This window comes from Oryzias latipes, chromosome 19, assembly GCF_002234675.1.
Source record: "Oryzias latipes chromosome 19, ASM223467v1".
In the NCBI taxonomy this organism is placed as follows: domain Eukaryota; kingdom Metazoa; phylum Chordata; class Actinopteri; order Beloniformes; family Adrianichthyidae; genus Oryzias; species Oryzias latipes.
The window spans coordinates 11,815,239-11,835,423 of NC_019877.2; the positions used below are offsets into that span (position 1 = coordinate 11,815,239).

The 20,185-nt window shown below is 38.9% G+C and overlaps 4 protein-coding genes across 6 annotated transcripts; 1 reads left to right on the forward strand and 3 right to left on the reverse strand.

Moving 5' to 3' along the window:
* Positions 1-1,968: 1,968 nt before the first annotated feature.
* On the reverse strand, positions 1,969-7,173 carry mmp21 (matrix metallopeptidase 21). Its single transcript, XM_011488334.2, has 7 exons — positions 6,819-7,173; positions 5,868-6,726; positions 5,419-5,558; positions 5,196-5,337; positions 4,858-5,115; positions 4,606-4,778; positions 1,969-3,432 (listed from the first exon to the last, which is right to left on the reverse strand). The coding sequence occupies exons 1-7, from the start codon at positions 6,936-6,938 to the stop codon at positions 3,127-3,129; spliced, it is 1,998 nt and encodes a 665-aa protein (XP_011486636.2). The 5' UTR covers positions 6,939-7,173; the 3' UTR covers positions 1,969-3,126.
* A 71-nt stretch (positions 7,174-7,244) lies between these two features.
* Positions 7,245-10,976, reverse strand: uros (uroporphyrinogen III synthase). 2 transcript variants are annotated; one of them, XM_020711920.2, is made up of 10 exons: positions 10,932-10,976; positions 10,233-10,307; positions 10,072-10,155; positions 9,894-9,990; positions 9,724-9,798; positions 8,238-8,312; positions 8,038-8,121; positions 7,830-7,915; positions 7,654-7,752; positions 7,245-7,564 (listed from the first exon to the last, which is right to left on the reverse strand). In XM_020711920.2, exons 1-10 carry the CDS (start codon positions 10,959-10,961, stop codon positions 7,442-7,444), a joined length of 828 nt encoding a protein of 275 aa, XP_020567579.1. In that variant the 5' UTR covers positions 10,962-10,976; the 3' UTR covers positions 7,245-7,441. The 2 variants fall into 2 exon arrangements, with proteins under 2 accessions (XP_020567579.1, XP_004080494.1); XM_004080446.3 differs by having other exon boundaries at positions 10,916-10,934.
* A 21-nt stretch (positions 10,977-10,997) lies between these two features.
* Positions 10,998-13,780, forward strand: bccip (BRCA2 and CDKN1A interacting protein). Its single transcript, XM_004080445.4, has 7 exons — positions 10,998-11,249; positions 11,406-11,480; positions 11,566-11,646; positions 11,789-11,875; positions 12,088-12,275; positions 12,369-12,537; positions 13,322-13,780. The coding sequence occupies exons 1-7, from the start codon at positions 11,109-11,111 to the stop codon at positions 13,490-13,492; spliced, it is 912 nt and encodes a 303-aa protein (XP_004080493.1). The 5' UTR covers positions 10,998-11,108; the 3' UTR covers positions 13,493-13,780.
* Positions 13,781-13,907: 127 nt separating this feature from the next.
* dhx32 (DEAH-box helicase 32 (putative)) lies at positions 13,908-19,237 on the reverse strand. Of its 2 annotated transcripts, XM_020711919.2 has the most exons (12): positions 18,888-19,237; positions 18,688-18,798; positions 17,992-18,185; positions 16,861-17,230; positions 16,555-16,785; positions 16,384-16,477; positions 16,165-16,308; positions 15,562-15,753; positions 15,332-15,472; positions 14,790-14,980; positions 14,524-14,714; positions 13,908-14,376 (listed from the first exon to the last, which is right to left on the reverse strand). In XM_020711919.2, exons 1-12 carry the CDS (start codon positions 19,122-19,124, stop codon positions 14,184-14,186), a joined length of 2,289 nt encoding a protein of 762 aa, XP_020567578.1. In that variant the 5' UTR covers positions 19,125-19,237; the 3' UTR covers positions 13,908-14,183. The 2 variants fall into 2 exon arrangements, with proteins under 2 accessions (XP_020567578.1, XP_011486564.1); XM_011488262.3 differs by having other exon boundaries at positions 18,688-19,061.
* Positions 19,238-20,185: the final 948 nt, after the last annotated feature.

A 20,185-nucleotide genomic window follows, 5' to 3' on the forward strand; every position in this document is an offset into this window, starting at 1 on the left:
ATCACATTAGCAGCTAAACTTAGTTGGCTGCAAATATATCAAAAATAAGATATCAGATCAACTGACTGATATACAAAGCAATACATTGTGTTAATCATAAAGACTACATTCACTGGATCAAAGAATTGACAGAAAATTCATAAGGGAATTTTCTTTTTGGAAATTTCATTTTTAATAAGATATTGATAGCATCATATATTGGTATACATATTATAACATTATAATATGTTGGGTGATTTGGTAAGTTTTTGCTCACAACAACGTTAGTTTTATAATGCATAAATATCGTTATGAGAGTTCAGATAAAAAAAGGACCTAATTTACCCACTGTCTCAAATTTGACCCAAATTTTGAACCTGTTGTAACTGTGTTATAAAGACAACATATCAACAAGTTTGCATTTTTTTCTATACAGTAAATAGCCATTTAAAAAATGAATAAAATTAGATGAGTTATTCTCACTATAAAGTTTTAAAAAAATTAAGCAAAACTTTTCTCATATAAAAGTGTTTTTGAGATTTCATGGAAGAAGCCATTTTGAAATGACCATTTTGAAAGCCCTTCTACTGCCTCTAGTGGAATGATGATGAACCACAGGGTAGAAACCATGGACCAAGTCATAGACAAAGGGTTTTTTAAAGGAAAATTTGGATCATAATAACGAGATAGGAGTCTTAGAAAAGCAGACATCAAAAATTATATGGGTTAAAGGCAGAAATTACAGAAAGAAAAAGGCAAAACCGTATCCAAAAGAACAAACCATCTTCAGAAGAAACATACCAACATCCCAAGAACCTACATTTGTATGCTGGTAACACTCCCTCTTTAAATGTATCATCAGACCCATCATCTCTTGACATTCCTCTTCTCTGACTCCACTTACCATGACATTTTGTTGCCAAGCTTGTAATTGATTCCTACGTGAATTTATTAATATCGCCTGCAAAGCCCCCCAGCCATTCTAGTTATCAGTGGCCCACCAGGAGCTTAGTCTCCTAAAATGAGCAGAATTGAAACAAGTGTTTGAGTGAAATATTGATTGAGAAATCGATGCATGCTTCTTTGTGTCTATCTGAAATTGTTACTGTAAAGCATAAGACTGTTAAATAGTAAGATGAGCACTTGTTTGATCTCTTTCCCTTCATCTGGGTTCTGGTGGGGGTTTGCCATTGTTCGATTGTGGAGGCTTTCACTGGATCATTTTCTTTCAGAACGGCTCCAAAACACGCTGCACAAAGATGAATCATTTCAGAGCACTGAGGAGATTTTCCTTCTTCTCTTACAGGGAGACTTTCACCACTTCATGTCACATTATATTGATTCATGCTTGGAGTTGTTTATGGATTTCAGTTCTTGCGGGAGGATTTAGAGAAGTGTTCTTTTTTCACATTTTCAGCACGGGTGAAATATCAATAAGGTCAATAAAAGGCCATCGAAACATCATTTTTACAGTCATATTTATCATATTACCTTTAATATTATCACCATTCTTAAAAAAACATGACATAAATAAGACATGACTGTTATAGCTCTTCTTTTTTGCAGAAGTGCCTTTAGAAAACCTTTATATTTATTTAAACCATCATTATTATGAGATATCTACATTATGAAGTGTGTTTTTAAAATTATGCAATAATTTAAAGGCATTTACTGAGAATATAGCTTTTAAACTAAACCCAAATTATAAATCAAATTACCTTTTAAATGTTTTTTTTTTTAAATGACGTGTTTTGTCTTTTGATTTAAGTCCATTTTCATTTTAAACCATTAAAATCAGATTCAAATCATATAATTCTACTTTCATACTGGTACATTCAACCATTATAATGGAAACCTTAAAATCATGCACAATTCATCCCTTGTTTCTATTACTTAATCATGCTGTCGTACATTATACATGCTATTGTTTTTATATGTAAATTCTTGGAGGCAAGATAAAGAACTTAAACTCTCAATGTTTGAAACATATTTGGTGAATGTTTTTATTACACTGCAAGAATAATCAGAAAGAAAAAAACACATCATGGTAAAGTTTGGAAACTGCAAATTCATATATGTTTTTCAGACGCTTCAATCTACTGCAATCAGAAATCTAAATAGCAGACAACAAACAAAACGTTATAAATTGAAAATAAAAAAAAATGTCTTCATATTCCTAAGGATCAGGTCCTCAATTACTCAAGAAACCGAGGTTAGAAAATGTTCCAGGTTTTGACAATGACTTAGGAAAAGCATAAGAATTTGTGGGATGGCAAATCAATACGTTTTTGCAAATTATATGGTAGAAAAGCAATCTTTTAGAATGCATTAATTTATTCAGAAAAGTAGGTCTGCAAAATAAGTTATAACACCGACATTCAAGATTGAAAAAAAAAAAGCTAACTGTTAAGCACAGAAGTAGTCTAATCATGGTTTGGGCTTTCACAGCAGTTACTGATAAGGGATTTTTTTTTTACATATCCTCCTGAATACTAGAGAAAAAAAATTTTGTCCAGTCAACATCCACCAAAAACAAACAAACTACAGTTGAAAACTACAATTAACATTTGGCTTTTCAATGTCTTCTGTAGATACCAAAATGAGTTAATCTAGTGGTGGTTTAGAAATGTCCTCTACAGAGGAAACATTTGCATTGCAGTTAGTCAGGAGGATAAACTAAAATGATAGGACTCTTTTTAATAATCAGATCTAGGCCTCACATCGTCAGGAAACATTTTCAGATGAAAAAATAATGGATTATAAAACATTTCAACTTGATCAAGAAATACAGGCTTAAGGTTTTATCTCTCAAGAATCTGCAACAAAGATCTAAACCTTAACACTACTCTGCAAAAGAACACTGTCTGCTCTTAAATTTAAATTATTCTAGAGTAAATATATCTACCGGTACTCACTCATAATAGTAATATGTCAATGTATTTCAGGAATAAACATCTACCATTTACCTCATCTAAAAAGACAGAAAATTGAGCAGCTATTAAAATACTAAGCTAATCAAAATTGCAAACAAAGTTGTTTTTGTCTTTCAAACAAACTGCAGCATCAACATAAAAAAGGCAGAAATTGGATTTGTTTCAAATACAGCTCAGTGTGAATAACCATGTCTAAATTTGCAGCACCCTGGCTTCAGCGGGTTAGTTTCAGTGCAGTAGGATGAACATCACAGATGTCAAACCAGCGCTCATCCACCTCCTTGTGTGGCAGGAGGCCATTTCGAGGCAGATAGGGCCGGCGCCAACGATCGCGGCTGCCCACCACTTGCCAAAAACGCGTGTCCTTGAGTAGAAAGACTGTGTTGTGGGTGTAGGAGAAGTAGGCAGCATCAATGTTGCCATCTGGATGATCTCCATTCTCCAAAGGAGGGAAAACATCTCTGATGTTTTTGGGGAAGCCTCTTGCCAAGCTGTTGGCGTCCACATTGAAAGCATACACCTGTTTGAATGAATAGTTGTTTTCTCTCTTAGATAATGATCAATTTAATTAACTCAGATGTTCAAGAAAAGCTGAGTTGCTACTCTCTGGATTAAGGGGAATTTTTAAGACCTATGGAATAAACACAGACTTCAAACCTTCCTTAATAACAAATAACACAGATTACATGTTACAGACTTTCTGGTCACTTTATTAGGCACATCTATCCAACTGCTAGTTAACGCAGATTTCTAATCAGCTAATCACATGGCAGCAACTCAACTCATTACAACCGAGGTACGCAGAAGAGCATCTCTGAATGCACAACACGTCCAACCTAGAGGCAGATGGGCTACAGCAGCAAAAGACCACAGTGGGTCCCACTCCAAACAGCTAAGAACAGCAAACTGAGGCTACAATTTAGACAAACTCACCAAAACCGGACAATAGAAGATTGGAAAAAACATTGTCTGGTCTGATGAAACTCCATTTCTACTTAGGATAGTTGGGTCAGATTTTGGCGTCAACAACGTGAAAGAATTGATCCATCCTGCCTTGTATAAACGGTTCAGGCTGGTGGTGGTGGGGTAATGGTGTGGGGGACATTTTCTCGGCATACTTTGGGCCCCTTAGTACTTCACATGATTCCAACGCCACAGCCTATCTAAGTATTCTTGCTGAACCCGTTCACCCCTTTACGACCACAGTGTACCCTTCTTCTGATGGCTTCTTCAAGCAGGATAAGGCGCAATGTCATAATGCTGTAATCATTTGACTGGTTTACTGTCACCAGATCTCAACCCAGTAGAAAACCTTTTGGATGTAGTGGAACTGGAGATTGGTATTATGGATCTGCAGCCGATAAATCTGCAGCATCTGTGATGCTATCATGTCAATATGACCAAACTCTCTGAGAAATGTTTCCAGTGCCAAAAGGGGGTCTAAGCAAAGTCTACCTAATAAAGTGGTCGGTAAGTGTATAACTGTGGAGATTTAGGTTTAAATAGAGACATGACAAATAAAGTAAAAATACAACTCATTTCTGTCATTTTCCATTAGTAAATGTAAATCTGCCCCACTTTAACTCTTTAAAATGATTTTTTTTTCTGATCTCCTAAAACCTGAAGGATTTGTGGGCCCCTGTACAGAAGTTTGATTTGTGTAAATTGGTTACCAGAAATAAGGTAGTCTTACTAGAGTGTTTTTGAAGAAGTAGATGTGCGAATCCCTCCTGTCGTAGAAGGCGGTGTCGACAGGGCTGGGAACACCAGCGAAAAATTCTGAAATTGATCTTGGATATTGACGACCATCAGAGTCCTCTCTGAGCACCTGGTCGTTGTCGTTATCGTACCTCCAGAACTGAGTACCTGCACGTGCAAAAAGACGAATAACTCTCACAGAAGAACATTTGAGTTACTGTTTGATTGAGAAGAAAGTGATGTTGACCTTTAAAGAAGTACACAGCATCTTTTTTTCTGGACCACACATGCACATGCGCGTCCACGCCATCCTTGGGGAGCCCATGCCAGCCGACCGGCAGAGGGACCGGGTCGCCATAGCGGGTTCTGTTGTTTCTGTTCTCGTACAGCCAGTACCAGCCATCTCTCATGAAGTATGTGTTGAAGCGGATTAGCACTTTCCCATGAGGCGTCTTCTCTTTTCTGATCCAGTCGAACACAGTGTTGAACCGACCCTTACAGCCTCCTACAGTCAAACATAAAGAAGTGAAGAGTCTCTGCTTCTATACCTGTGTGGAACCACTAGATGGTGCTACAGTCATGTACCGTAGAGATGCTGAATGGCTTTTCTGTCAGTCCAGTCCATTTCAAACCCTGATTCTTGGGGTAGATAGCTGGGCTGCATTATAGACCCAGGTCTGTAGATGTGAGGTAACCCCAAAACGTGGCCAATCTCATGAACTGCAACCTGATTAAAATAAATAGAATGTGCATTTTTCTTTTTTACCAGATCTGTGATTACTCCTTGTTTGGGAAATTTTAAGCTCACCTTGAGGAGGCTGATGCCATTGCCAGCATTAGGGGCAGTAAAATGCTCATCATCATCAAAGTGTATATCACCAAGGAACCAGGCATGAGCAAACTCTTGGCCGGTGCCATCAAACTTCTGATTACACCCCAGATGCCTTCCTGAGTGGAGAATGGATAATATATGCTTTTAAAAAAAAAAAACTGAAAGTAGAGTGTTTGGGGGGAAAAAAGCAGATTCTTGTGGAAAAGACTACAATATTTTTGCCTTTAACAGACAAAATTATCCTTCAAAGATGCAATGTTAACATTTTCGTGCCTAAAGTGCCTTCACGTCATGACTGATCTTTGAGCTGCCTCTCAATTTCACCTGTCAAAGTTCTGATAGCCATTTTAAAAACATAATGAAACTAAGATTTCTGCCAAGAAAGAAGTTAGTTTAAGTTTTCTTTTGCATTGGCTGAAGTCTACCTGTTCCAAAGCCCAGCTTGATGTCGATTTCCTCCAACGGGGACCGAGTGTCCTCCACAAACTCCAGTGGCGACACCTCACTCCACATCCTGAAGGCCAGCCTGAAGACGTACCTCTGCTCCTCAACGGTCAGCTGACTGCTGTAGCCTTCTCCGATGAGCCTCCACCTCAACAGTCTCTTGGAAAAGGCCACATGTCCAGTTTCTCTCAAGCTTCTCTTCCGACGACTTTTGGACACAATAGAAGCAGGATGCTGCTTTCTTTGTCTCATTGATTCACTGTCATTTAAACTCATTTGACCACCTATACTGGGGTCAGAAGAGTTGTCTAAAGTGGTGAAATTATCCATGTTTGTGTCATTATAAATGCTATAAAAAGAACTCTCTGTGTCATTGAAGCTCAATGTGTCATCTTCAGAGGTATTAGTCGGGGCACGTTTCATGTCCATTGCTGTGTCATTGCCTTTACTCTCATTAAAACTCTTATCGGGATTAATTTTATTGTCTGAGTCACCGCCCTTGTCAGGTGAAATGAGGCCGTTCAAGTCCTCCTCTTTGTCCGGGACGCCACATCGTGGCTTGTTCATGGCAGCTTTGGTTGCCTCATCAAACAGTCCAGTGACAGGAAGACCTGAGAGTCTCTGGAATTCTTTAAGTGCTGAAGTAAATACTTGGCTCTCAGTTTGGCCATCCGCATCCATCCTTTGAGTGACATCCCTTGAATGGGGTGAGGTGGCCCCTTCTTGTATCGTTTCTTGGAAATCCTCCGGAAAATCTTCACTGATCAGAGTTTCTGGGTCCTCCGGCTGCATCTCCTCCCAGTTAACCGGTTTGAGGAACCCATACCTGGACAGAAAAAGCTAAAAAAAAAAGAAGTTTTAAATGATCTAATGATGGAAGAATTAAGATAAATAAATAAACATACCTCTGCTTTGTATATGTCTGTTATAACAGGGGCACTGGCCGAATGAAGAACATCTGAATGATCCCGAAGATGGAAAATCTTTTCTCCAGAAACTAAGCAAACGTGTGCCAAAAAAAGCAAAATGATCCGCTGGAATAAAGTCAGCATCGTGACGTTGTTTCTCCTGAAGCTCAGCACGAAATTACCACAAGCCAGAAAGGAGTCGACCTTTTTAAACAAACCCGGAGTCTCCTGACTCTCTGAAGGTCACCCACTTTTTTTCATTGGTGCGTGAAAAGTAAATCAATTCAGCTGAACTCCATGGAAGTGTTATTCGTGCTCCAGTAGTCTTTAAATAAACCCTCAAACCTCTACTTTTACGTGGATAATAAAAGTTGTTGACCCCTGTTTTAGTTGGGACACACAGGCACAAAGCAAATATTCATCTTTAAAAAAAAAGAAAAGAAATAAACCTTGGAGAACACAAATGTTTAATTTCAAAAATACACTTTCTTTAGGCGTTTTTCACATAAATACACTCAAATTCTGGGCTTTTTGACCTCTCGGAGTCAAACAGCAATATTTTTTTCTGTGTAACACAACATGACATTTATGAATAATGCAAAAACACTGAAAACAGGACAGATGTAAGGTTGCAGGTTGATGTGTGGTCACATCAGAGCCTTGGATATCTCCGCTGCAAGGTGTTCGGCTGTCGGCTTCTCTGCAGTGCAGCTCACACAAAGACCCTCGGCAGCCATTGCATCTCTCGTGGTAGGCCCTATGGCTGCAAACTGGAAACAAAGTGGCTGATAATAAACTACAGACCTCCAAGATATGCATTATTCACATCTTTTTGTGTCTGTCGGCATGGAAACCGTACCTTTATTTGAGTCCGCTGATCGCCTGATAGCCTCAATATTAATTCCAGACAAAACTTTACTCCTGACGGACTGAAAAAAGCAACGCATGCTGGAGTCCCCTGTGAAATCACAAGTCAATTATGCTTCTATATTTTAAAAAGTTTTTTGTTTTTAAACATAAATAGGGATGTTTTACCTGCTCTGTGAAGAAATTGTTCAGATTTCTTTCCAGATCGGGATGTTCGGAGGTTTGATAGACAGTCAGTGTCTCCAGGGGAACTCCTGCAAACAAAGAGCATTAAAAGGTGGCAAAATCAGATTTTATAATTAGTGTGACCCCCCGTGGGGATTGGTTCATGTCGAGTGTTTTTAATTTGTAAGGCACAACTGGGAGAAAGGCTTACCCTTTTCCCTCAAAGCCGTGGGCAAAACTTCTCTTTTGATCGAGCCGCACGGGAACAAGAACGGAGGAATGTTTGTGTCCTCTCCTAAGACGGGAATCAGTTACAAGAACACGTTAGTCACCAGAACAACTGAAAAAGCTGTATGGAAAGAGATTATCAGTGACTGGAGCTTCAAAAAAAAAATAAAAATCCCAACATACTTTCAATGATGACACGTGATAGGACCTCTGCTGTTCCTGTGTCTTCTCCTAAAGGGGTCAGACCCAGATTCTGGACTGAACCGGGAAAACAAACAGGTAGATACGTGATAGCGAATAAGAGGATCTTGTAGGAGAATGACATTAGAAACACACAAAGTTCTGAACCTGACATCCCTATTTGGGCTCACAATCACCTGCTGATTATATCAGATCATTACTGCAGCCACAAATAAATAAATAAAAACTTTATTGTACCAAAAAAAAAAAAACACAAACTCTGTCTGGCTAAAAGGAAAAGTCACAAAGTCAGGCCTTTAAAAAACCAAAACAAAAAAACCAACACTCTGATCCTCTTTTGATCTATTTTTAGAAGCGTTCTTTAAATTATGATTATGCAGTTTTTAACTAAAATAATAAAAAACACCTGTGCTGTTACCTAGTTTCTGCAGAGTGGCAGAAGTTCATTAGACATGAACTCTTCTTTAAACATTTTCTAGACTGATCCATGTTTACAATTTGAATAAAGAATTACTCAGAAGTGCAGTTTTAAGTTTAATTTCTTAAATACATGGTCTTCATCAGAAAAACGCCACAAAAACATGTTAAAAACACCATTTTCATTGGAGTGGGTCTATAATTTTGAAAGCATTGTTTATTTTTTGTAACATTCACAACATGTGGAACTTTTTTAGTTTAACCAGAGTTCATTCATACATTTTGCTTGCCAGTAAATATATTAATTATTAAAGACTTCTTAAACAGTAAGTTTATTTGTAGACATTTTCTATAGTTTGCAACAATTTTTGTTAAGTTTTGCTTTCTTTTTTGCTTTGTCTTGCTTTTTACAGACTTTACAATGTCACGTTTTCTTATAAGCTAGTATGAACAATTATTTTACCAGTTTTACATAATTTGTCTCAGTTTAGTTTAAAGTTTCTTTTGAGGTTGTCATTTAAGTGTAATACATTTTTTGATGCACTAATGATTAGTTTCAGTTTTTAACACTGAAACACTTCAAGATAAGACATTACTGACTTCCTATCATTTTTTTAAATGAGATTTTACCAACTTTTAAAGGGATCTTGAGTCATGTTCTGCCCCGCCTTGAAATACAGATAATTTTTTTATGTACATTTTTTTTTTGTATCTCTAGGTTTGGGTCAAAGGAAGGACAAATTTAAGGATTTTTTTTTACCTGCTTCCTGTATCCCATTAAAACACACAAACACCAACTAAATAAGAAATAAAAAAAGGTCAGCTGGTGGTAAAAGTGGAGCAAACATTAGGAACATCTTGCACCTGGTTTCCTTTCACCTTATTCTTTTCAAAGTGTGTGGCAGCAAACAATTACTTGTGCACAATTGGCTCTAAAGCCTCAGATCACTTAACATAAGAGTGTGAGCTCCATGTGCCTGGCACACTCGGCATATATTTGGTTTTCATGGATCGCAAAACACCCTAAAAAGAAAAAAACCTGATCACTCACCTAATGCAGCGGTGGCCTTTCCAACCACATAGATGGGTTTGGTGTTCCACTGATCTCTCAGAGACTTGTTCCACTCTATAACAAGAGATGATTACATGTTACATCAATTTATTTGAAGTAGTAAGCCTAGCAGAAGAACAGAAATGTTAATTCTATTTGTGATATTCTACCTTCTTTTCTTTTTTCTGCGTCTAAGCACATTTTCACAGCCTCCACTGCCCTGGGGCTAGTAAATATAAGGCCTCCATGTTTTTCTGGCTGAAAAAGCTGAAAAAGAAACAAAAATCATAAACAATCGATATCTAATAACTTCAGGTATAAATATATATGTAAATATAATTGCTTTACCTTATCAGCCAATGTGTTTAATGAGACAAATTTAAATGACAGCACTGGAATTAGTGTAGCTTTGTGTCCATGTGATGCCAGCTCCTTCAAAATAAAATCAAAGAAATATAGCCACTATAATTAATGCAGAACTTTACCAGAACACTGAAACCTGCATCTACCTTAAGATATGGATCAGGTCCAGAAGCTTCTTCTCTGGGCTCTTTCAGAAGCAACACGTGCATTCTGGCGATGTCCTTTCAAAAATAATGGTAATATAAACAAGGGAAAATGCTAGAAAGACAGTTGGGACTCGCAGAACTGCAGAAAGGTTTAGGATCTGATTTAGCTAAGCTACACCCTTGAGCTGTTACATGCAGCCTCCTGATAACGAAGCTGCTGAGTCACGGTTAGAGGGTTGTTCATTATTATAAACACAAAACCAATTTATTGAGATACTTTGTTTAGTGCCGATGGGTAACTCATCCTCGGAGTCGAAGTGTTTACATTAGCAAGAAGCAGCAGATGACGTAGGCAGCTCCAGTTAGCTTCCTGTTTATGTGAAATGTGGGTGACATTTAGGTAATTACTCCATTAATTTACCCTCAAAATAGTAATAGAAACAATGCAAAAATAAATAATAATAAATAAAAAATAATAAACGCAGTCAGAGTTGTTTTTAGCGACGAGGTCCTATCAATCATTGGGTATGGTGGGGGGAGCTACAAAGACCAAACTTCTTCATTCACTCAACAAAGTTCTTAAAAAAAATTGTATTCTATTTACACATGTATATTTTTTAGATATGTATTATATTTTAAACATCATAGTGTATTAGATAAGTTAACTGTTTTAATTAAATTACATTTTAAAAAATTCACCCCCCAGAAACTGCAGTGGTATTTTCCCATTTTGCTAGTGTCAAACCGGATCCACTGGCAGCTGACATGAACGGAGTCAGGAGCCGTAATGGCGGCTTCCCGACACTAGTTTCTTTCCTGTTTCCATCGACTAGCTCCGCCTACTTCAGATGACACACGCGTGTTTCATGGTGCAGCATGGCGTCCTCGGCAAAAAAGAGAGCAGTAGGTTTGGGTGAAAACCCAGAGGAAAGCGAGAGTTCTGATAAGAATCCCGAGGATGATGGGGATTCCGAGGAGGAAGAGGAGGACAGCGACGCATCAGAAGAAATTAACGAGGTGAGTTATGGCACCAACCCAGACTTGTTAGCAAAGCCAGTTAGCATTAGACGCTAGCAATGTCAACAGATGGTTGATAATCTGCTCACATCATGTTTTGGTTTTTACATAGTATCTTATAAATTATTTTCTCCCTTTTTGTTTACACCTTTTCAGGAAGTCACCGTGGATTTTGAAGCTCACACCATGTCAAACAACGACTTCAATGGCATAAAAAAGCTGCTGCAGCAGGTTTAGTGTAGTCTTTATCATTGGTTAAGGCTGTAGGGGGTGTTATAAAGCTTTCACTGATGTTGCTGTCTATGTTTGGATCTAGTTGTTCCTGAAAGCTCATGTAAACACATCAGAGCTGACAGACATGATCATCCAGCAGAACCACATTGGAAGTGTCATCAGGGTATGTTCCTCCCTCCCTCCCTCCCATTCATTCATTCATTCATTCATTCATTCATTCATTCATTCATTCATTCATTCATTCATTCATTCATTCATTCATTCGTGGCTTTAATTGACAATATCTTGGTTCACCACTGCTTTAGCAAGCTGAGGTTCCAGAAGACAGTGATGATGAAGATGCAGATGAAGTGTTCGGTTTTATTTCTATGCTAAACCTCACAGAGAGAAAGGTAAGAATTTATTTATCAATGGGGGGAAAATATGATTTTTTGTGTGTGTTTTTAACATTATCCTGATGATGGGAAGTGGGGATGGGCTTACTCCACACCAACTCAGAGGGGAATTTCTAAATAACTACTGCTGCTCTGCAAAAACTATGTTCTAAAAAACTATTTTTTCTTTTAATTTTGACTAAAAATCTGGCGTCCATCATTCTTTTCAGGGTGTGCAATGTGTGGAGGAAGTGAAGGAGCTGATTTTGGAGCAGTGTGAGAAGAACGCTCCTCATGCTCTGACAGAACAGCTTGAGAAAATCTTCAATGACACCAATAAGCCCGTTGGGCTTCTGCTGAGTGAGCGTTTTATCAACGTACCCCCACAGATCGCCCTCCCACTGCATAAACAACTCCAGTCAGTTCAATTTTAACTTTTTTGACAACCTAAATCTTGTATATTGAAAATATTTTCAGGAGCAATTTTGAAATGTATTTCATTCAATTTTAGGGAGGAGATAGCTGACGCTCAGAGGACTAATAAGCCCAGTGGGAGGTGCCACTACTGCGTGATGATTAGCAAGACCTGCAAAGAAGCATCTAAGAATATCCAGTCCAGAGGAGGAGTTCCTAAAGAGGACTACATGTTTGTCAATGCTGAGGAGGAATTTTTTTATGAGGTAAAAGTTGCAGAAATGCAGAACAGCAAATCAAACCTCCTCATAATCATCTGTCACTGTACATTCCTTCGCACTTATGGAGGGATTTTTGTACCATTATTCCACACGCAACACTCACTGGTTTGATCGTAAAGCTTTACAAATTGTGTGTGCTCAAAAACTTTGAGCACATTTTGAGAAAAACGCACTTGAAACTCAAAAATATGCTGAAACAAAACAATGTTTGATCTTGAAACTGAAAATCACAAGTCAACTAGTCAATCAGCTCAGAGACTGGATCTGCGAGCTAATTGGATCAGGCTGGATCAGGTTTGGGCACGATTGGAATTTCTGACCACTCAATGTCAACCATCATGTCCATGTCTGTGATTGGCTGGCTTTCGGGGCACATTTGTAACGCGGTGCCCTACTTTGTTTCGAGCGCAGAAGAGAGAAATTCTCCCAAGTGAAAACTGTTTTGTTTGTACATATTTATCTGTTTGAAGACTAAAATTGTGTTTGTACACATTTTTGTCTTTCAAGTGCATTTTTTCTCTCTTAAGGTACAAAAAGATTATTTGACCGCACAAAATTTTATCCTCAAAACAGTGAGTGTTGCGCTTGGAATAATGGCACTAAAATCACTCCATACCCAGTCAGTCACTCCAAACAGATTGCACACGGCTAATTGCCATGTGCGCTGCGGTGCCGTTAACTGCGAACACAGAGTCAACAAACTACTTTATTTTAAAAGTAGCTTGCGTGTTGAAAGTGTGGTTTTCAGCTTCTGTTTCATCTTCAACAGGAAGCACTGTTGAAGTTCCATTACTCGGTCCAGGAAGAGGCGGACTCTTGTTTGAGCGGCAGGTGGTCATTCGACGACGTGCCCATGAAGCCTTTCAGAACAGTGATGCTGATACCTGCAGACAGAATGCCCGCCATCATGGACAAGCTGAAAGAATACCTGACTGTGTGACGCAGCTCACGAGTCCAGACCACTGCAGGCTCATGAAAACATGGTTTCATTTCTATGTACAGAATGGTTTTGACCATATTTGTTGCAAATGTTTTACTAAAGCTGAACTATTCATGCTTTTATTATAGTTCCTCAGCATCAAAATTTACATCATAATTTCACATTTTTACAGAACTGGTTGGAAAAACTGCAAAAAAAACTTTAAGACTCAGATACGGTTTTATTTTCCTGTAATATTTTTGATTAAAAAAACTTGTCAACGACTCTAAATGAATAAAAAGGCAAAGCAAAAAAATGTTTTCGTGTTTCTTACTGCATCATGTTTTTTTTTAGCACTCCAAAGTTAATAATAATCCGAAAATGACCTCAGAAGTCCATTTTACTATAATCTGGATACATGTTGCAAAGTTGTAAAGAAAAATAATTTCTGCTAGCATTCGGTTGACTGACCAATAATTTTGACTATAATGCAGACAGGGGGTGCTTAAAATACTTAAACACATTATTTAAAGCCATTTTTTATGCCCACAAATTAAAATCACTTTTTTCATAAGCAGAAAAAACAATTTACAAGTATGAGACGTGAACATACAAGAGCATTAGTTTACCCAGCTGGAGGTTAAATGGTGAAAACTGCCGCCTCTGTGGAGATTGAAACATGTTTTGTACAACTTGGGAGTATTTTTTCAGGTCACTGAATCGCACATCTGTCATGGCTCTGAGTTGCAGCTGCGCAGCTGTTTGCATCGCCGCTCATTCTTGCAGTTTGGGTCTTTTCTTTGCAGTTACTGCATCCGTCTGAGTCCAGCAGAACTTGCAGCATGTCTTTGCTCTCACTAGGAGGCAGATTGTAGAAGTAGTACAGCGGTGCCATTTGAAGGAACCTAAACCAGAATATAAACAATGAGAAACAAAGGTGATGGTGGTAAAAGCACTAAAGCTATGGATGGATTTTCAAACATTTGACTAAAACGTTTCAGATTTAAGCCACAAATAATCTGCAAAAGAATCGGAAAATGACGCAGACTTACATTTGAGGGGAAATTTCCGAGGCCGTTTTCATGCAGTTGTTTTCTGACAGGGTGTACTCATTGAAAACCACCCACTCTGGAAGCCCCAGCTTGTGGGACTGAGCCCCATAACAGGAGAACGGGTGGACCTGAGCCATGTGCTTATGGGACAAAATAAAGTAGTTGCCCGATCCGTCCACATCTCGAGCAACCTAAAAAAACAAACAGATTTGTTCGTTTTTTTTGTTTTCCATTTTGGTTGGATGGGTTTTATTATTTTTTTGTACCTGCATGAAGAATCCAGCCAGCAGAGCCCTTTTAATGCTGCAAGTGTTTGTCTTGGTTCCAAAGGAGGGTTCTGATATTGGAAGTTCGATCCTGTTCAGTGTGTTCATCAGCTGTGACCTGATGACGTCGGCCGTCTTCAGGGCAGAATGATCCAGAAAATAGTTCTGACACCATTTTTCTGGAGTTATGTCTATGAATTAAACCAAAAGTTTGTCCTTTAAAGCCCAACAACAATCCCAACTAAAGGAAACCATCAAAACTCTTATTAATTTCTTCAAAATTCTGACTTTTAAAAGAAAGTTCTGCTTTTTTCTAAGAGACGTTTGCCCCAAGAATGCTATTTTTGAATTTTTTTGAATCATAATTAAAACAGACATCAATATTTTAAGTGTTTCACAGTCAATTCTCAAGAATTAAGTTCTTAATAAATGAATTTAAACAGTTTGTTGCTGCAAAGCTGAGGAGATGAGGAGAAACCCTCACCTTCAAATGTTGAAAGTAAAATGTTTTGAATTCAAAAGTAGTTGATCAATTGTCTTACATGGTTCCCTCTGGCTTTGTTTGAAAGCGTTGTAGATGTTTATGAGGGTGAAGTGATCGCCTTCAGGGTGCTGAAACTTTCCCCGGCAGCGGGCTGCTTCAAGGGTCGTCCCAGAAGATGGCTTCAAAAAGCAACTTGGTGCTTAATGGATAAAAAACAACAACAGAGGATTAGGAGGGAAATCTAACTGGGATTGTAAAAGTTGGGCTGATGTGATGGAAAGTGCATACCTGATAGCATGGCGGCGATTGTCAGCATCTCACTCACACAGTCGAACTCGCAGGACGCCAGCACAGCTTTGGCCATCTGGGGTTCCAGAGGGATTTCAGACATGATGATGCCAATTTCAGACAAGTTTCCATCATCGTCTAAGGCGGCAAGGTAATCCAGCTCCTCCAAAGCCTGCATTAGACTCTCTGGATCTACAACAGGACATGAAATGGCAAAACTACTAAAAGATTAAAGAAACTTTGTGTTTGTAATTATCTCAGCTGGTTTGTGTCAAAGAGGAATAAAACAGTTTGATGTCACTCAAACACGCTCATAAAAATAATCATCATATAATTTGTTTGGCCTGATTTTTTACTTATTCATTTTCCAGAAGTGTTGTGTAATCTGTAATGAGTTTGTTTCTGTTTTGTTCACGTTCGGCTGGGTTTGAGCTCTCAGACAAAAGGACCCGGCTGAGCTGTCAGCTCAGCTAAAGCACAGAAGACCGGGCCCAAACAACTACACACAGCAAATTCATCGCTTTCTTTGCCAAAAAAAATAAAAAACAATAGTAAGGACCGCCTTATTCTAAAACTCTCTTGTCAAACGTCCTCTGAAATCACCTGGTCTATCAATGAAACGACACTGTCCAAGCCCTGCAATCTCCATCCTCTTCAGGAAGAGAGCTGTTGGTGTGAAGTTCGACTCCAGGATCTGTGGGGGGTTTTCCGTCAGGCCATCCTCAGAATACAGGCAGAAACATTTACCTGAGAAACACAATTTAGTCAGGTTTAGACCCCTTCTGAGATTTACCTGGCAGGATATTCTGGAAAACCCGATACCTGATGGTGCAGAGAGCTGTTTACGAATGTCAGCCTGACACAGACTGATGGGCTGGAGGACCTCAGAGTAAGCCCTCACTCTTGGATTATAAACCTTAGGATAGAATAATGAAACCAATCAGAAAAATGTATCCCTTTGATGCTTTTATGCTCTAGAAACTGATCATTTACCATTTTTTTCTGGAACCCCGTATCAACGACAAAGCTCACAGACTTGGGGATACACCACACGTCCTCCCATTGCTGCGTGCAGAGGAAAACATTCCTGGACTTTGTGGAGCTTGATTGCTCAGTCAGGAGCTCTCGCTGGCTCGAGCACAGGATGACAGGCACCAGCTGGTCCAGCTTTCCTCTCAGCCTTGAGCTCTCGCTCTGTAGGATGCTGCATGCCCTAGACACCTCCTATAAAAAGAGTGTTTAATCAAAATTTTCCGGGTGAAGCTTAAAGGAAAACCTTTCTCCAAAGACATCTTTTACCTCAGCAGAGGCAAAAAACACAAGAACGTCTCCACTCTCTTTGGTCCGATGGATATCCAGCACCAGCCTCAGCGCTGAAAAGAAGTAGTCTTTGCTGCTGCAGTTGCTTTTGACCACCTCAGCAGGTGAGGCTTCCAGACTGATGAGCGGGATGCTGCCGTAGTGTCTGAGAAGCTTCTTTGTCATGTGGGGAAGAGTGAGAAGCACAACTCGGAGCTCAGGCCGCTGCAGCAGGATGTCCTTGAGGAGACCCAGCAGTATGTCTGTGCTGACTGTCCTTTCATGGGCCTGGTCAATAAGAATAACTCCGTACTGCTCCAGGAAAGGGTCTGACATCATCTCTCTTAGTAACATGTCATCAGTGTAGTACCTGATGGAGAAAGAAACCCAAACATTATGCTAGATTTGATAAGTTATTACACAACATATCTTCAGAATGGGTTTATTGGAATTCCTTATGCAGGAACTGGCTGCTTAAATAGCCCCTTTTTTAAAATAAATAATTACAGAAACCTTGAAACTTTAAAAAGTAAAAAAAAAAACCTGAATAAATCTGAACTCTCCATGAAACAACAATTAAATAGTCACATAAAACATAACATGAAATTGAAATAGATGCAAAATATTAGAACAACAGGATTAATTTCTTAATTAAGTAAACATAAAGAAACCTCAAAAACCTCTGGATCATGCCTGCTATTAATATAAAGATTTTTTTTAACTATATATTTTGTATTATTATTATTTTTAATTTTTTAAGCAGAAACATAATTATATGTGGGAGTCCCTCAGGTTCCATTTTTTAACCACTGCTTGATAACCTGCACACATATATTTTTACTAACAAAATTGTACATTTATCATAATTATGGTGACCACTGCTTTATATAAAGCGTGTCTGAACCAAGTTATAAAAATAATACAAATTCTGCCGGAGCACTTGCAGTCCACTTGCAGAGCAATACATCCATGTATGTTTTTGTTTTCCTTGTGTGAGCTGGAATGCTTTTAAAATAGATCAAAAGATGACTGGAGTGGGACTTTAAAGGATGCAGACTTAGTGATAAACCATCGGACACTAAATGGATTCAGATGAGAGCAGATGATATTAAAAAGAGCCCATCTGCAAACCTCAAAACGGTGTCAGAGGAGCAGCAGGTCTCCATTGGAATGGTGTAACCCACTTCATGGCCTATGTTCACGTCCATTTCATCAGCCACGCGTAGGGCCAGATCCACCGCCTGCTGCTTGTTGGTCTGCGTGCACGCAACCATGCCATGCTGATACTGTGCAGACAGGCAGAACTCTGCACACCACTGGGGGACCTGCAAGACAGAGTTCTTGGTGTGCCTCAGAGGAACGACGACACATGCAATGTTTAGCATCAACTTAAGTCATCCTGTCAGGATTAAATGCACACAGCAGAACAAACAGACGGCAGATATGCTGTGGTAATATTTGTTTGTGTGGCAAAATTGCTTTGGCAGCATGCGGCGGCTCCAGTGAATCAGAGCTTAGCAGCACTGTCCACTAACAGGCCTGATGGAGCCTTTGTGCAGCCTCACAGAGTCAACAGCATCATGTGCTGAGCTGGGCCGCTTCTGTTCACATGAGCACAACTCAATTTAGAATTATTTCAAATCAAAAATCAGAGGGCTTTGTGCCATCAGATGGATACCAGATTTCTGCAACTACTTCTATATAAAAAAAAATGTTATAGAGTCATAGTGGAGGATTTTGATCCAAACAGGAGATAAAAATGTTTCTTAAGAGACATTTAAATTTGATCAAAAATCTAAATCAATTAACATCCATTCTTGTGTTTACCTGTGTACTTCTTCCACTTTTTGCAGTTGCAGACACAACCACCAGCTGGTTGTTTACCAGAGATTCCTCAAACTGGGACCTAACTTTCCAGACGGGCAGAGTCTTCCTCTTCTTCAGCAGTTTGTAGTAACGAGAAGAAAAAGGTAACCCATCAAACGGATTTAGCTCCAGATCACCTCCAAAGCCGGCGCAGTCCTCACCCGGAGATTCCTCACTGTCAGCGAAAAAGTCTGCGTCCTCTGACGTAGACATGACACAAATAAAACAATTAAGTAAAAAAGAGGTTGCTTATGGAGCAAGAAAAAAAAAATATGAATGGGAACTAAAGAAGTGCTAGAGCCATGGAGGCGAAGCTGTTTGGAGGAGTAAATGACGCACCGCACGCACCAGTGCGTAATTTTCCGCACGCGTGCGCTCCCACGTGTTCCAATCTGCATAGAGCTGGAGTCTGCTGTGATAATCTGCTGGACATCATCCACATAATCACGTGTAACTGAATGTGCGATGTATATTATGCATAAGCATCATTGTAAGGCGTAAACCTTACTGCTAAAATCTTTTATTTTAATTTTTTGGGCACGTTTTCTTTCCAGTTCTTTGCATGTTTATCATGTTTTACTACATTTTATTTTGCAAAGTTGAAATCTTTTGATGATAAAGTTATTGTCTAAACAGGTATATTGACTTATAGTTATCCTGGTTGCCAAATTCTAATTTTAATTAGTTTTAATTCAGATTTAAGATTACAAAATGACCACAAAATGATTTTTATTTGGACCTTAAATATTAAACATTTATAAAATAACACATTTTATATGCTAACGCAAGATGAAATCCTGCATAATCATCACATTAAAAAAATTAGAAGCGTACAAAAAAACTTGATTTCCCCATCATGACATCAGTTAAAGATCTTTTTATCTTAATGTCATGATAATTATAATCATAATTATTGTTTATGGAATAACTTAATCAAAAAAATGAAAGAGATCTGAAGCCTGCAGACCTGCAGACATGCTTGATAAAAAGAAGTGTTGCAGCTCAATGACTAAAAGAAAGAGTCTTACAGGATAAGCTGTCATTGAGAAGCAAAACTGGGAGCTTCTGACCCCAATTTCCATAAAGCAACAAAGGAGATTGAGGTCAAAGATGACAGGATCTCTGGAGGAAAAGAAAACAGAGGAGGTCAGTTTCTCATCAGAAGAGATTCCTCCCCGGAAACCATGCAGCCTGCGATGTTAAGGAACTTCGCTGAGTCCAGCAGAATCAGAAGAGAGGGAAGAAATTTGTTTGAATGGAAGAACTCTGTTTAAAAGTCACACAGTAGAGATGAGAAGCACATACTCATGCTGACTTGTTGGCTCAGCTGAGTAAGGTGGATCTAAAAAAAGTAGAGCCAGCTGGCCTTTAAAATCCCATGGAGCGGAGCGCAGAGGATAGGCCAAACCTTTCAGATTGAGGTCTTTGCTACACTACACAGTTCCAGCTTTTTCAAAGT

What these genes read in the sequence shown, in the direction of transcription:
- uros (XM_020711920.2), bottom strand. Translation starts at nt 10,961, where the DNA reads ATGGGAAAATACCACTGCAGTTTCTGGGGG. An exon ending in ACCACTGCAGTTTCTGGGGG is followed by an intron (nt 10,308 to 10,931) that starts GTGAATTTTTTA and finishes TATTTTTGAAAG; the next exon opens with GACATCGCCAGAATGCACGT. An exon ending in ATCAGCGGACTCAAATAAAG is followed by an intron (nt 7,565 to 7,653) that starts GTACGGTTTCCA and finishes CTTTGTTTCCAG; the next exon opens with TTTGCAGCCATAGGGCCTAC.
- bccip (XM_004080445.4), top strand. Translation starts at nt 11,109, where the DNA reads ATGGCGTCCTCGGCAAAAAAGAGAGCAGTAGGTTTGGGTGAAAACCCA. An exon ending in TAAAAAAGCTGCTGCAGCAG is followed by an intron (nt 11,481 to 11,565) that starts GTTTAGTGTAGT and finishes GTTTGGATCTAG; the next exon opens with TTGTTCCTGAAAGCTCATGT. An exon ending in CCACTGCATAAACAACTCCA is followed by an intron (nt 12,276 to 12,368) that starts GTCAGTTCAATT and finishes ATTCAATTTTAG; the next exon opens with GGAGGAGATAGCTGACGCTC.
- dhx32 (XM_020711919.2), bottom strand. Translation starts at nt 19,124, where the DNA reads ATGCAGATTGGAACACGTGGGAGCGCACGCGTGCGGAAAATTACGCAC. An exon ending in TGTTTTTTGCCTCTGCTGAG is followed by an intron (nt 16,786 to 16,860) that starts GTAAAAGATGTC and finishes CTCTTTTTATAG; the next exon opens with GAGGTGTCTAGGGCATGCAG. An exon ending in AATCGCCGCCATGCTATCAG is followed by an intron (nt 15,473 to 15,561) that starts GTATGCACTTTC and finishes TTATCCATTAAG; the next exon opens with CACCAAGTTGCTTTTTGAAG.
- mmp21 (XM_011488334.2), bottom strand. Translation starts at nt 6,938, where the DNA reads ATGCTGACTTTATTCCAGCGGATCATTTTGCTTTTTTTGGCACACGTT. An exon ending in CAAGCTGGGCTTTGGAACAG is followed by an intron (nt 5,559 to 5,867) that starts GTAGACTTCAGC and finishes TTCTCCACTCAG; the next exon opens with GAAGGCATCTGGGGTGTAAT. An exon ending in AGCCATTCAGCATCTCTACG is followed by an intron (nt 5,116 to 5,195) that starts GTACATGACTGT and finishes GTTTGACTGTAG; the next exon opens with GAGGCTGTAAGGGTCGGTTC.